At 43.3% G+C, this 14,557-nt stretch overlaps 1 protein-coding gene across 2 annotated transcripts in view; it reads left to right on the forward strand.

Annotated features, from left to right (window-relative positions):
- Window positions 1-5,065: 5,065 nt before the first annotated feature.
- tle2b (TLE family member 2, transcriptional corepressor b) overlaps window positions 5,066-14,557 on the forward strand; it is a 73,101-nt gene continuing 63,609 nt past the window's right edge. For both annotated transcript variants that reach the window (XM_005734083.1, XM_013911120.1), the window contains exon 1: window positions 5,066-5,796. In XM_005734083.1, the coding sequence (XP_005734140.1) occupies window positions 5,773-5,796 (24 nt within the window). In that variant the 5' untranslated portion in view covers window positions 5,066-5,772. The remainder of the gene's footprint in view (window positions 5,797-14,557) is intronic.

Genomic DNA, 14,557 nt, shown 5'->3' on the forward strand with positions numbered 1-14,557 from the left:
GATCTTATTTGAATGTAAGTGTATTCAGTGTATTCAGCCACTGGACATTTTTAGTTCAGGCGTCGTGTGAAAATGCCGCCACTGCTAATTTGTCGATATTTTAACTGTCATTAGGTACCATAGTTAAGTTGGCTGCACTAAGTTTTGGTTGCTAACTCCATGACAGGTTTTTGTCTCATTGTGTAGTGTTAGGTTGTAGTACTGGTTACTTTCCATTATAGACCATGAGGGGACCATGTTTATCCCATGATAAACATGAGCCTGATCTCGCTCTGCTAGAAATGATTACCACACATATAAACAGTGTATAAATCATCTGTTGCTGCTATTTAGGGCTTTGGAAGCTGAGATCATAGTGTCATTGTTGTATCTCATCATGTGACTTTTTGCATCAGTCTGAAGGCGCTGACTCAAAGGCAAAGGTCAGTCAGAACACACTCCTACGCATGCGTTTGATATCCATAGAGAAACTGTGGGTTGTCCAGGGTTTCACCAGTCCAGCATTTCAAATTGGCAAAAATATTTCTTTCTTGTGATTTTCTGTGTTAGAAGACATTCAGTTAAGGCTCTAACATGAGATGAGTAGGCTCTCTGTGTATCCCAGATAATATCAGTTGTTGTACACTAACAGATTATGCCTCTATGAATGTCACTGATGGACCTGCTGGACTTGGTACTGTGATGTGACTTGGTCCTTTTGGGCTAGTGCACCCTCATAAACCAGTTTAGCCCATATAGCGTTGCGTTAAAATCAGGTCGGCACTATAAATGCTTTGAACCGATCTGTACTGATGTCTGCATCTGTCTGTGTGTTTGCATGCTTACCTATCTGTCTCTCTTAAACCCAATGTGAGGAGTCGGGGGAGTAATTACCTGCATAATCCATTCTAGAAAATTAGATAATGCTGATTAGTACAATGGGCTACATGGGGAATAGTGGTGGGCATCACTGAATGACAGTATGTGTGTGTCTGTGTGAAAGAGAACGCTAAGAAAAAAGCTATTTGGAAAGAGGAGAGAGGGAAATCAGAGGGAAAAATGTGTTTCCTCACTAAATGATAGCTTAAGCAGGCTTAAAAGTTTTTTTGTTTTGTTTTCTGCTTCCCTCTCTCAGAAGTTTCCTCAGGTGACCTGTCCACCTCTAGTCCTGCTCGGATTAATTGTTTGGATGTGAATAATCCGGATGCGTAGATTTGATGAAGAAGGTGATGCGCTTCTTTCTTAACCTTTGGGCTGCTGTTGCTTGATTGCACTCATGATTTCCATTATGTCTCAAACTCTGCTCGATGCTTCAAGTGTAAATTTATGGAGAATGAACTGAGAGAGTAAGGACAATTTTAAACGCTGAAAATATAAGAGCTTCTGCAACTTCTCTGTCCATTCATCCATTTTCTTAACCAGTTATTCAATTCAGGGTTGTGAAGGTGTGGAGCCTATCCAGACTTTTAAAAGACAAGAGGCAGGGCACACGCTGGACAAGTCGCCACTTCATCACTGAGCTAACGCAGAGAGACGGACAACTGTTCACACTCACATTCACACTTATGGCCAATTTAGACAAGCAAGCTAACAGTCATTTCTTTGGGCTGTGGGAGGGAAAACATGCAAACTCCGCACACATCTTTGGTTCATGTTACAGCTTAAATTTTGTATTATTTCCCATTGGTTAGTTAGCAATAGTAAGCAGAAAGGGGTCACTTTCAGAGTAGAAGTCATCCAGTATTATAGTGGGTAGAAATGCTTTTTAAAAATCTGGGCTTTTATTTTGAAAGGCATATGTATTGCGATATAACAGACATGAGACCACTAACCATAAGACATTAACTTGTCGGCTATTTTGGACATGTGACAGTCATGGCGGGAGTCAGTCAGTCGCACAGGCCTAGAGACTGGTCGTGAGGGGAAAAAGGAGTATGGCTGCGAATGGTTGCTGGCAGTCACTGGAAAAATGGTTGGTAAAGCTCCAGTCACACAGGCCGGTTACACCCCCCCCATTTTTCTCTAGTGATCCACCTGTTGCTCTAGAAGGGGAACAGATAGGCAAAAACCTCGTTGTTTGCTTGTATGCTAGTCACAGACTAGTCTGCAAACACTGTCCAGCTTTTCTCTGAGCTGTTAGCTGTGAAGAGCAACGCACAACAGAAATGGGGACTGTTTGCCTTGAGAAAGTTGGGCTTTTTGATACATTGATAGTACATTTCATGGTACTTATGGAGTATATGCAGACAAACATGAAAAACTACAGGCAACCATGGCAATCACTAGCAGGATTTGAGTGCAGCACATTCTTTGCAACCACTTTTTCCAACTAAAGCCAGCAACCGCCAGGAACCACTGCTAACCAATCGGGGGAATAGACATTTACACCATTTAACCCTATAGAAATTAAAACAAATCTCATTAGAGTAATAAAATGGCACTAGCGTTTCGAATAGCTAGCTAAACATAACAACAGTACTTAATCTACCCATGTTTTTTTTCCCTAACCCGTATTTGGGGGGCATCCTTGTGTTTTTGCCCCCGACCATTATTCTGTCCTTTAAATGACTGCTGGATAATATGTAGGAAACATATTTTATCACTTTTAAATTTGAAGAGTTGACATCAAATTATTTCCCTTTTTTTGGTGAAACAAAACACGAAGAGTTAAGATGAATGAAAGACAGAACATATGAAATGGATCCTATTTCTTCTTTCTTTTTTGTTGATTAGAAATCAGTTACCTTCCAAAATGATCTGAAATCAATTCCAGTAAGACAGCTAACAACTGAAATAATTCATTTATCATAACAACAGATTGGTGTGTAACATCAAGGCTCATCACTCCCCACAAATATGCTTTATATTAAATTTGGGAGTGACGAGTACAATCCCCCTGGAGCTCAGAGGTGGATGCTGGGGGTGATGGAGGGGTTTTAAACAGCCGGCGGTGAAGCAGAGCTCAAGTCAGACGGGCGTTTTGTTGGGAGAGACGGTAAATTTTGCAGCTTAAACAGATAAATATCCAAATTCGGATGGTGTGTTTGGTATATGACGTAAGGTGGCAGGGAAGTAAGTGTGCATGATGCATTGCAGCTTGCCTGAACTAGCTTGCAGGCTTCTCACCATTAATCAACAGATTGCAATTAACAGCAGAAATGTCTGGCCTCATCACCACCACAGCTGCCCGTCATAAATGTATAGTCTGCTGAAAGTAACTGTAGAGCCTGGCTTAGTTTCAGTCAAATGACAAATCAAACATTTGAACAAATGTAGAACAATGCATTTCAGAGCGCACTGACAGCAGATTACTCCAGGATCTATAGTGTGTGGTAATAGGCTGTATTGGATAATAGGATGTCTGTATGTGGCCTTAATTGAAGCTCTGGAGCTACCCTCTGGCTAACCCACTAGTTATCCAATGCAGTTTCTGTCTTACTGGAAACCCTCCACGGATGCCAAGACCGACTGTCCGATTCTACAGCGCCGGATTAATGGCTGTTTGATCAAGTTCAAAGGCAGAGCTGCTCTGGATAAACTCATTATAAACTGCGCCAAAAGACGGCTTGGCCACACTGTCGTACTGTACGTGGAAAGGCTTTAAATACCAGGTCTTAGTTGGTCCAGGTCCATTCTGGGCAGTCCTGTAAATAACAGGTGCGCTGGAGCCAAGAGTCAAAAGTAGGCAGGGAGACATTTTTATCTTGCTCTAGCTTGGATATTTCTGGTGTGTTACGCTGGTAATCCTCCAGTTACTCGACGTGTTGATTTAGATGGCGTCTTTGGCGGGAAGTGGACGTAACTGTAGCGTTCCTGCTCTGAAGTTTTGACAAATGTGGCCATAATTATCCATTTTAATTCAGAAGTCTCTGCAGGTGGCACGTCTAGTTGTTTATTCCAGCTGAGTGTTCTCGTTAAGGTGTAAGTTCTGAAAAATAGTCTGTTTTTTAAACTAAATCTTAATGCCAACGTGTTTTTTTAAAAATAATATACTGTGAGTTTCTGTTCACCTTAAGAAACCCATGGAGAAACAATAGATCAGAATTCAGAACCACCAAAAACAGTTCTGAGCAGATTATTTTTTAAAAAGGGGCATATGTGTTGTGTTTAGAGTTTTAGGCCCGTCGTAGAACATGATAAGGCTCTTGCTGTCTGCACCTTTAGTGTGGTAGCCCTGGAAAACTTTATCATTATGAAGTGTACGCCAAGCTCTGTGAATAGCCTCGAACTATGCGCATCAAGTGCCACCCTTCTTCCAGGCGAACCAGAAAGCAATATGAGACACCTCACTGGGTTGTATCCTTGTATCCCAGCCCGTGCTTTCATATTTAATCATTACTGCAAACACGCTCACAGCCTTTAGACATAAACGTGATAACTTTAGCGTTACAGTGCGTACTTCCGTGGCACTCTTCTGTGTTAGAGAGGCTGTAGGAGCAAATGTATGCGGTCTGAACTCCTGGATGCAGTGCTTCTCAGGCCTTTGAGGTGTGAGGAGTCACATCGGTAGCAATCTTCAGCGCAGCCTGAGTGTGTTTACACCTGAATAGGTGTGATTGGATTGCTGTCGCATCGTCCATGCCGCATTTTAATGCGAGGTGCAAACTGCCTAATAAACTTATCACTGTAATTGTTGTGTGTGGTTGGTGCTGCACATCGAGTTTGTCCGCATAGCTGTCGAGCGTTTCGCGTGTTTGCATCTCGATTCATATCAGTTTGAGCCCGAGTCTTTGTGCATGACTGATTGCTTTGTGTGTCTGACCACAATTGAAAAGAGATCCATCTCTCGCCTCTCTCTCTTGCTCCCCCTCTGTGTGCGACTGGGTGTCTCTATCTACTCAGTTCCACCTTAAGAGGAGCTTTAGCAGGCTGTCGTGTTTGTGTTGAAGCCAACAGGCACAATATATTACAGTCTAGGGCTTGCTGCTGAAAAGCCCGCTGGATCCTCCACTGACCTGCTGTTCTTTCCTGCTTTCCTCTTGCATTTTTTTCCCACATTTAGATTAAAAACAAAGCTCTCACTCTCTCTCTCACACACACTCTCACTCCCGTCCCCTCCTCCTTCTCCTCCTCCTCCTTTTTCTTCTTCTTCTTCTTCTTCTTCTTCTTATCCTCCTTCTTCTTTTCTGCGGCAGCAGTCAAGGCAGAGGCTTCAGTGTGTCACAGAGAGGGCGAAGAGGAGGAAAAAGCAGAGAAGAAGACTATTTGATCGAGCTGAATGTTTGTTTACGTTTGTGTGTTTCGCCATTGGACGGCTGGGTGAAGGGGCAGGAGGAGAAGAGGGGCGAAGAGTAGGAGAAGTGGAAGAGGCGAGCTTGTCTGGATGAAATTCTCTGTGTCATGTCACTACGTGTGGACCCTGACTGATCACAGGGTGAGGAGAAGGCTGAGAGACGCTAAGGAGGAGAAACTGAGACTTTCACTGTGGAAAGGACAAGAGAGGAGGAGGAGGTAAAGTCCGCTGCTCCGTTTTGTCATGATATTATCGGATGAAGGAATTGACAGACTTCTTCTCCAGTTGTGCGTCAAGAGGAATATGCAGTAAAAGATAAATATATATATACATATATAGGGAGAGAGCGCGCGAGAAAAAGCAAAGAAGAACAGAAGAGTAAAGACTGCTGCGTTCAACCCTGCCAAGGAGCAGGAACTGGACTTATTGACTGGTGAGAGTGTGCGGGGGTTTGTGTGTGCGTGTGTGTGGCTGTGTAACCGGTGGAGGGCAGAGGAGTGGAGGGCCAGGGGACTAACCTGGCCATCAAACGGACTGGCAGCCTCTCCTCTCCTGGGATCATGTACCCTCAGGGCAGGCATCCGGTATGTACCTCCTTATGTCTTCTTTACCTGTCTGTCTCTGTCTCCCTTTTTATGTCTCCGATTGCATTGTCACTTTTTTTTCTTCAGGACGTCTCTTATCTTGCGTCTTTCTGATTTCTGATTTCTTTTTTCTTTTTTTAATTTCCTGCTGGTCTTTCCTTACGTCCCTCGTCTTCTCAACTCTCACCTTGTTTATGTGTCTGTGTCCTTCTGTCTGTCTTTTTCTGTCCCTCCTCCTTAGTTTTACTGTAACATGAGGAGTGAGACGTGATGGGAGGGGAGGGGGATGTTTGGGCTAAGAGATTCCCTGTTATACACACACACACACACACACACACACACACACACACACACACACACACACACACACCTCTGTCATCTGCAACCAGGTGCCTTTGAGATCTTGTTGATAATTGGCAATGTAGGTGGCACATAACTGAATCTGCACCTTTCAGTGTGTGTGTGAGTGTGTGTGAGAATAGATCTGGCTGCATTAATGTGTGTGCATGTGTGTGTGAAAGACCATCAGCTGTCTATTTGCTCATTTCTGTTGTTAAGCAAACACACACAGATGCCCAGACACACACACACACACACACACACATGCACACACATAGACATAGGCCATTTAATTTATAGTTAAATTCTACTTAATTCATTTCCATTACAACTAAGAAAGGTCGTGAGTGCACAAGTACTTCCCCTTAATACCTCTTTAAAATCCCTCCTTCAGTTTCACCCTCCACCACCAGTAAGAATTCGCCGTTAATTTACCTGCCGGGGTAAAATAAAGGTTAAATACGTAGACTATAAAGCACAGAAGGATGAATGACAGCTTAGGCTCAGTTTGGCTTAGGCCATTCGTTTCACAAGGGCCCTGGTCTGGTTGCTATAATCAGATTTGGTTGTCAGTCTCTTTGTATCTGCTACAAATGGGTCAGTGGCCACTTTGCCTCACAGTCAGCCAGCAAGCCAACCACTCAGTCAGTCAGCCAGCCATCCAACCAGCCAGCCAGCTATCACACAGAATTATGAATGACATTTCCACAAGAGGAAGGCATGAGGAATCAATTATACGTACAGAGAGAATGCTAATAAGGCAGCAGCGGGAAAAGAAGGGAGAAAAAGACGCTGGAAGAAACAGAGGAGTAAATACAAATGGAGAAAGTGAAAGATGTAAGAGCCAAGAAGGAGGAGGGGGGGCAAAAAAGGCTAGAAAGAATTCTTTAAAAAGGCACGGCTGGGGGTGGAAAGAGAAATGAAAATGAATGAGAGATGCGAAAGAAGAATAGAGCGCAAACATTCCTCTGTTCTCTCCTTTAGAGACGAATCAGAAAGCTTCCTGCTGCGATGCTCTGCCTTTCTGATAAAGTTCAATGCCAGATTGAGCCAACTCCAACCGATCAATAGTCTCCATCTCGCTCTTTCTGTCTCTCTCCCGTCTTTCTCCTCCTCTCTCGCTTCTTCCTCTGCGGCCCTCCTCTGCCAGAGGAACTTTATTTCTGGTGTTGATGTGAAATGTGATCTGTGGAGAGGTGCGAGGGTGCAAAGAACGGTTACGTGTGTGCGCGCATGTGTGTGGTTGTCTGAGTTTTCATGCGCTTGTGTTTGTAGACACTGTGTGAGTGTGCTCATATGCATATACACATGTGCTCAGTTCAGACTTACTTATAATTTGTACTCTTAGCTTTTTAGCAGTCCGTCAGCTTTTCCACATGCAGGAATGCTAAATATTATTATTTTTCCCTGTTTTCATACTAGTTTGTTGTTTAGATACTTTAATTGTGCCTATGTGAATGGGAAAAGGTTGTAATAGGTATAAATATATACTCCCTTCAATAACATCAAGCAGGTTTCTAGGAATGAGCTTACATTTAAAAAGTGTGTTTCTAGTTTAGAGGCAGATTTCCCTTTTTTCAGTCAAACATTAGTTTCCATTCATTTAAAAGAGGCTTGAAAGTTGCACGAGTCAGATCATCTCTGACAGTAATCGCTGTATTGCCTTAATTGTTTGTGGTAAAGAAACACTTCTGTGTTGCTGTCTTTTTACACGGATCCCCATCAAACGTTCTCCTCAAAAACTAGTCGACTGCATCAAACAGCTGATGAGTGTCACTGGTAAATGCAATCAGAAGCCAAACTGTAAGGAATGTGAAAGTAAAGTACGAGCTGTGTGTGTTTTTGATCACACCACAACAGTTTACGAAATCTGTGTGAAACCTGCGTTACCAAGAGCTGATAATGTAACTTTGAATGGTTTCATGTCACGACCAAGTTAGGTTATGAAGTATAACTTATTTGAAAGTTTGTCTGAAGATGTCTTAAATATACTTGATTTCTTCATCTAAAGTGGTGGTTAAGTCATGATTGATGATGTGATTTTTCCTCTTCAGTCTGACATGTCGGTTTAATTCCCAACAGGCTGCCTTGAATGTGACATGCTCCGACCCATGCCTATTTGGAAGTGATGTCTTCAGATTAATGGATAAAACGAGGATGCAAGGCTTGAACTGCATCATTACTGTTGTTGTCATTTTAATTGTTTTTGGAAAAGTCAGACTTTGTTCTGGTTCTCTGGTGGGAAAGGGTTAAAAACTGAGGGTTGATTTGCCAGGCGAGCAGAGCTGTAATTGGTTCCACTGGATTTTTGTGGCAAGCGTTATCAGAACTGTGTGTACAATTTTGTGTGTGTGTGTGTGTGTGTGTGTGTGTGTGTGTGTGTGTGTGAGAGAGAGAGAGGGGGTTGTGCGAGGTGTGTTTCTGTTTAATGTGTGTTTTGCAGCGCGTGTGCTTTTTCTTTTAGGTGTCTATTTCCTTTTAGTGCTTTGCGAGTGTGCGCATATTTGTATTAGCTGTGTGTGAGTGTGTGTCGCCTTGTTTGTTGACTTAGATGTGTGTTTCTCAGTGTGCATTTCTCCAGTGTAAGGTTCAGTGCTGTCTTACGTGCGTTTGTGTGTAACCATATGCATGTGCTTGGCTGTAATGCTGTTAGTTTTTATTTCTCAGTTAAATGCTCAAGAACCCCTCGTTCTTCCTGTTTATTTATTTTTATGGTTCACGTTTGTTTACTTGCTGCACATGGAATTTGGGACCAATCAGACAGCTCTATGCCAGTATTGCAGGGTGGATATGAACCCCCAAACTTTTGCATGTGTGTGTGCTTGATTTGGAAGTGGAAGTGCAAAAGGAGAGCCGTGGCGGTGTGTGTGGATGTGTGTGTATGGGCCTACAACAGTAACAATAAATATTGTCCCAGTTCGACCTCGACTGCTGCTGTGAATGTACAAGGCCTTGATTGGCTGCCACACCCCAGTGAGCCAGGGGGAGGGAAAGAAGGGGCGAAAGGGAGAGATTTCCAGTTTATTTTCCCGGTTAACAGAGATGTCAGGGACTCCTAGCTTGTAGAGGGGATCATGATTAGACTCAAACTGAAATATACACGCGTACTTATCTTCTACGTCATTATGTATTTCACATATTTCACAGCCACACAAACTCTCTGCACGTTTCTTTAAAGGTGCAGAATCTACACATTTTGGCTGTGTGTTCACCTTAAGCTGCTTCCCTGTGTGTGTGCTACAAATTCTTCCTTGGATCCCACATTTGCGAAGACTCTAGTGTGGAGGACAGAAGCATATGCAATTAGAAGAGAAAGAGCAAAGCATGGTCGAGCCAGGAAGAGAAAGGTGTTGAATTTTCCACAATTGTAATAATAAAAGGTTGCAAAAAAAATACTGGAGATATTTAACCACATCTATCATGATGTTACAGTTATTAAATTGTTCAATATTTGCCTTTCAATGAGTTTCCAGACAAGTAAAGGGGCAAGTGTTTGTTGCAGAACTTAAAATGTACAGTCATCTCTGTGCATGTATGAAATGAGCTTGCTTCTCCTGTGGCCATGAACAGACTGACAAACTAATTGCAATAGACGGCCACAGAAAGTACGTATGACTCAGTAATGAGGCAAGAGACGCCGAAGTGTTTCTGTGCAACTTAAACTCGTTTGATGAGTGTGTGTCAGACTAGTTGAGATGACTTCATTGCGTTGGCAGTAATTAAGTAATTGTTAGTTTGTTCTGCAGACATACAAATATGCAGCGTTTGCTTTCACATGCACACACTGGCCCTGCCATTTCTTCTTCTTCTTTTTTGCCAGCTGTGTTGGGTAGTTTGTTTTTTTCCAAACATTTGTGGCTGTAATGACATCTACGTACGGTAAACAGCACAGAGGATTGCTGTAACCTCCCACAGATGACATTCTCGCCTCCTCCCGAGACATTGTCCTTGTGTTGTTTACATTTAATTTCATTCAGCATTTCAGAGGCAACCTTCTAAATGGCAAAAAGTCAAGAAACAACAATACAGCTGCAGTGAGACGACCCGCAGGATAAGCAAAAAGTCAAACAACTAACCAAGCAGCTACTCCTGATCAGCCATCAGCAGCCACCCAGATTAAGGCTCCTCTCTGATTAAAAACAGGCCTTTTTTCATCCTCAAATCCTGCGTTCTGTGTTCTTTTCTTTGCCATTAAAAGAAATGATCAGAGCGAGGCTTGGATCGAGTCCAGAGACTCATTTAGCTGCCAATCTTTCCCTTATTTGTAATCCACCTCTGGCTTAACGGCTGACTGGTGAGCTGCAGCTTTAACTGGCTTGCTTCCTGACTGACTGGTAACTAGTGGACTGACGGGCTGATTCAATGTCTGTTTCACTTTCGGGCTACTGGAACACTGACTGACATTGATTAGATCTTATTGATACAAGCAGCGCATTTGATTTAGCTTGCAGTTGTGTTTTGTTAAGTTTTTTTTAATTGATCCTCCTCTCGATTGCTGAAAAAATATTTTTTTTGTTCTTTATTAGCATCCACCCAGCTGGGTTATTATCTCAGAGTGAGCTGAAGCTTTACTACAATGAAATTGAAATAATTATTGTACCACGTCAGGGTTTTTCCTCGCTCAGAATGTGCCTCCGGGGAGCGACTGTGCACTTGAGCGCAATTGGTCTGTGTATAATTCTGGGACAAAGTCTTTGTTACCTGAGTTAACAGAAGTTTATAGAGTTTAAAAGAAATAAGCTTGACTATATCAAACTGTCCATATTTTTAGTACTGATGATTTTTCATATGGAAGACCAAAATATCCCAGATAGATGAAAGGAATTTCAAGCTTGAAGGATGCAATTCTGATGCATTAGATGATTTCTGTGCCGGTTCTCAGCTGGAAACAGTCTTGATTCAAATTCTTACCGACTGTAGCTGTTTCTGAACCTCATGGAGGAGTATGTGAAAATCCAAATGTCCTACTCAGTCAGACCCCGGCATTAAACAGCCTAATCCAAAGGCTGTGTAATGACCAATTGCGCTGATTTGTGCCATTGTGAAAATGCTGCGGTTAAAAATCTGCACGCTCCTTTCAGGCGCTTTCTTCGACTAAACCACACTGAGAGTCTCCAGTAGGGGGAATGCATCTGAAGTGGATTTTCTCCTGCTGTGTGATACGTGTGAGACGAAACCGCTTCAGACAACGTCCCAACCCGTTTTCCCTAAACTGTCTGGACTGCATCTCCTTAAGTGTTAGTTTGTTAAGATTTAAGCTTTTAAAGGCTTGAAAAACCAAATAACTGTTAATAGCAAAAGATGTCCCCGAGTTCTCAGCACAAAGAAAGAGCCAGAACCTCTAAACGGGACTGTTGGATGAGTGTTTTTCTCTTAGTAATAAATACTTTTGAGTGGAAATGCAGGGACAGACTTACAAAAATGAAACTCTGAGGGCTTCATAAAAACCTTGCTGATATGTAGGTACGTTACATTACCATCCTTCCCTTAAGCCTCTATGTTTAGCTTTTCATCCACACACAGCCTAAACCAAGGAGCTGTTCCTGATGTTACTGCTCACTTCAGCAGACACAAATACTCAAGCTCACACATATGCAGGCGTGCGCACAGCACACACACACACACACATATATACACACATGCACAAGGGGCACTGACACTCCTCTGCCACACTTGGCATTTCTCATCTATTCGTGTGCCTTTTTTCCTAAATATTTCACCAGCCAATTATTATTTCATGTGCTATCTGAATGTGTCTCTGCTTGTCTCAGACAGACACACAGGGGAAGGGGGGAAAAAAGAGGGAGCAGGAAGGATGAGTAAAGAGCGACAGAAGAGAAGAAGGAGGGAAGAATGAGCCCGAACGGCAAGCGAAAGGGCACGAAAAAGAAAAACAAAAGAGAAAAGTGTTCTGTGGGTGTTTTGGTTGAATGAATGCGTCCATGCATAGGCATGCCTGCTTATACCGTGCGAATACTTATGTGATGGTGGAAAGTGTGCCAGGGGCTAAACAGATAGGTGGAGGAGACAAGCAGACAGAAAGAATCATTTCATTCCCAGACCTGAATCTGTTTCACAGTTGCCTCTCGTGCAGCAGCTATCGGTGCTGGAAGAACAGGCAGCAGCTTGAACAGAAGACAGACAGGCAGAGAGACTGACACAGACGCAGGCTGACCTGATACCTGGCAATTTAAAAAAATAACTGAAAAAGTACAGAAAACAGACGTGAATTGAATAGTTGGAAAAAGTATTCATGCGCAAATTCACAGTCTTTAATACTTTTCCCACAAAAAACGAGTGCCCGTGTGTGTACCGTGACATTTACTGAATGACAGTTTGTAAAGGCTACATGAGATTTGACGATGCTGAGTTTTTCACCTAAGAAATGATTAAATTAATTAAAACACCAGAGTAATGTGTGTCGTTATTCTGTTTGTAGTATCCACACTCAAATTGATGCTGGCACCAAACATGGGTGGCGTGATTCACGTCCCACAGTTGGTTTTTCTTTTATTTTGACTGATATGATGGTGCAAGGTAGTTTGTTTGCGCCTGATGGAAATAAGCAGGCATAGAAACAATGCAGGATTTCAATTATTTAAGAAACTGCTTTGTAAATATTTTATGATATTTCTGAAGAAGCACATTACTGCCACTTGTATCTCTTCAGTCAATGCCCACAGCTCATGGCAGTACATGAGGATAGGAAAATAGATTGACCAGTAAATCAACAGAGCGCTAAAGCATCCGCATCGTTGCAGATGCCGCAATGATCCTCCAATCAATCCTCCTCTGGATTCTGCCTGGAACTCGTGAAGCAGCAGGTTTCCGGTCCAGATCATGCAAATCCACCAATTTTACTGCAGATTGGAGTTGCTCATTCTTACTCCGCTCACCTCCAGAGGGTCCCAGTTCAAGCTGGAGGTCAACATCAACCTTCAGAAAGTCACGACACCAGCCCACCAAAACTTGGCCACACCTAGAAAATCTGTCAGGGCTGAGGGTCGTCATGTCCTTACAGCCCTTGCAGTCAAACTCCTGACAGGTGGATCAGTTGACAGACAGGTAATAGTTGCGTCCAGCAGGTGGGTCCCTCCCCCGTGCCGTCTCGTGACACGGTAAAATAGGCTTCAACCACCACTCCCCTCCCCTCGCTTCCTACCATATACATAATCCTTCCTAATTCTCTGCTTACCCGTGCCAGCTCGTCCAAATTGTGATTGACTGCTGGCCCACATGGTGCATGTGTGTGTGTGTGTGTGTTTATGCACAAGTGACCTTTATTTCTCTTCCTCTCCCCTCTTCCACCTCCACCTCCTAGATTAACTGGATCAGTTTTGGGTTTCAGGATCCCCTATGCTGGATGATATGGTGCTCTCTCTGAAATGCACACACGCACACAGTCACACATAAAAACATGGGAGGCGTTGGGCTGTTTTTTGGCTCATCGTGACGCCCTACTGGACCCCTAACAGTCTGGTCTGCCATCTGTCACAATATAGGAGAGAAGGCTCACACATACACTCAAACAACAGTGTTTGTTTGGTGTACATAGAGCATTGCTTGCTGATGCTTCTCTCGCAGAAGTTCAATCTTACTCTTACTGGCTTAAGTGTCCTTGAGTAAGACACTAAGTCTCCTGTTATTACATTTAAGCATGAACTATTTTCATTCCAGCTTCCCATGCTGGTCTCTTCATTCTGACAGAAAGAGCTCAGCGCAAGCGTGGAATATTTCTCCTTTTGCCTCGGGACCTTATAACTTTTTTTTGTTGTATTTTTCATTTCCTTTTTCGTGCATAAGAAGCTTTATCGCTCCAGGCTCTTTGAAACTCATTCAAAAAGGTGCAACTGGCAAATCAAAAGTAAAACATTTTTCGAGTTTCTGTCCAGCAGATGAAAGGATTCAGGTCTCTCTCATCAGCGCGCTGCACAGGACGCCGTGGCGACACCAACGGTTGTGACTCGCAGATCTCTTGTATAATCCCGATCTGTGACTATGGGCTTTATTATGTGACTTAGTGCTGCTGAGCCAGCAGCACTTTGTCTGTGTGCTCATGTGTGCATGGCAGCAGATGGTAGAAGCAGTATTACCACAGGCCGACGGACAGGGTAGAGAGACCGGGCTGTGTTGACTACAGCAAACACAGCATCTCTCTCTCTTTTACCCGGTCGGTCTGAGTCTGTGTCTCTCTCTCCCTATGTCCTCTTCCCCTCGCCTCAGTGTCAGACGGATGAATGGCTGGCTATCTCTCTCAGTCAGCAGCCACACCACTTTTTCATCATCTGTCTCTCTGTTCGTTCTTTCATTCCTCTGGAAGAATGTCAGACTAGTCTATCACACCCTCCATCCCTCAATCCATCCACCCCTCTGTCTGTCAGATGAGTATCTATCTTTCTTCTGCCCCCCCCGGTCAATCCAT

Source organism: Pundamilia nyererei, unplaced genomic scaffold (assembly GCF_000239375.1).
Source record: "Pundamilia nyererei isolate P.nyererei 1_Seehausen unplaced genomic scaffold, PunNye1.0 scaffold00056, whole genome shotgun sequence".
In the NCBI taxonomy this organism is placed as follows: domain Eukaryota; kingdom Metazoa; phylum Chordata; class Actinopteri; order Cichliformes; family Cichlidae; genus Pundamilia; species Pundamilia nyererei.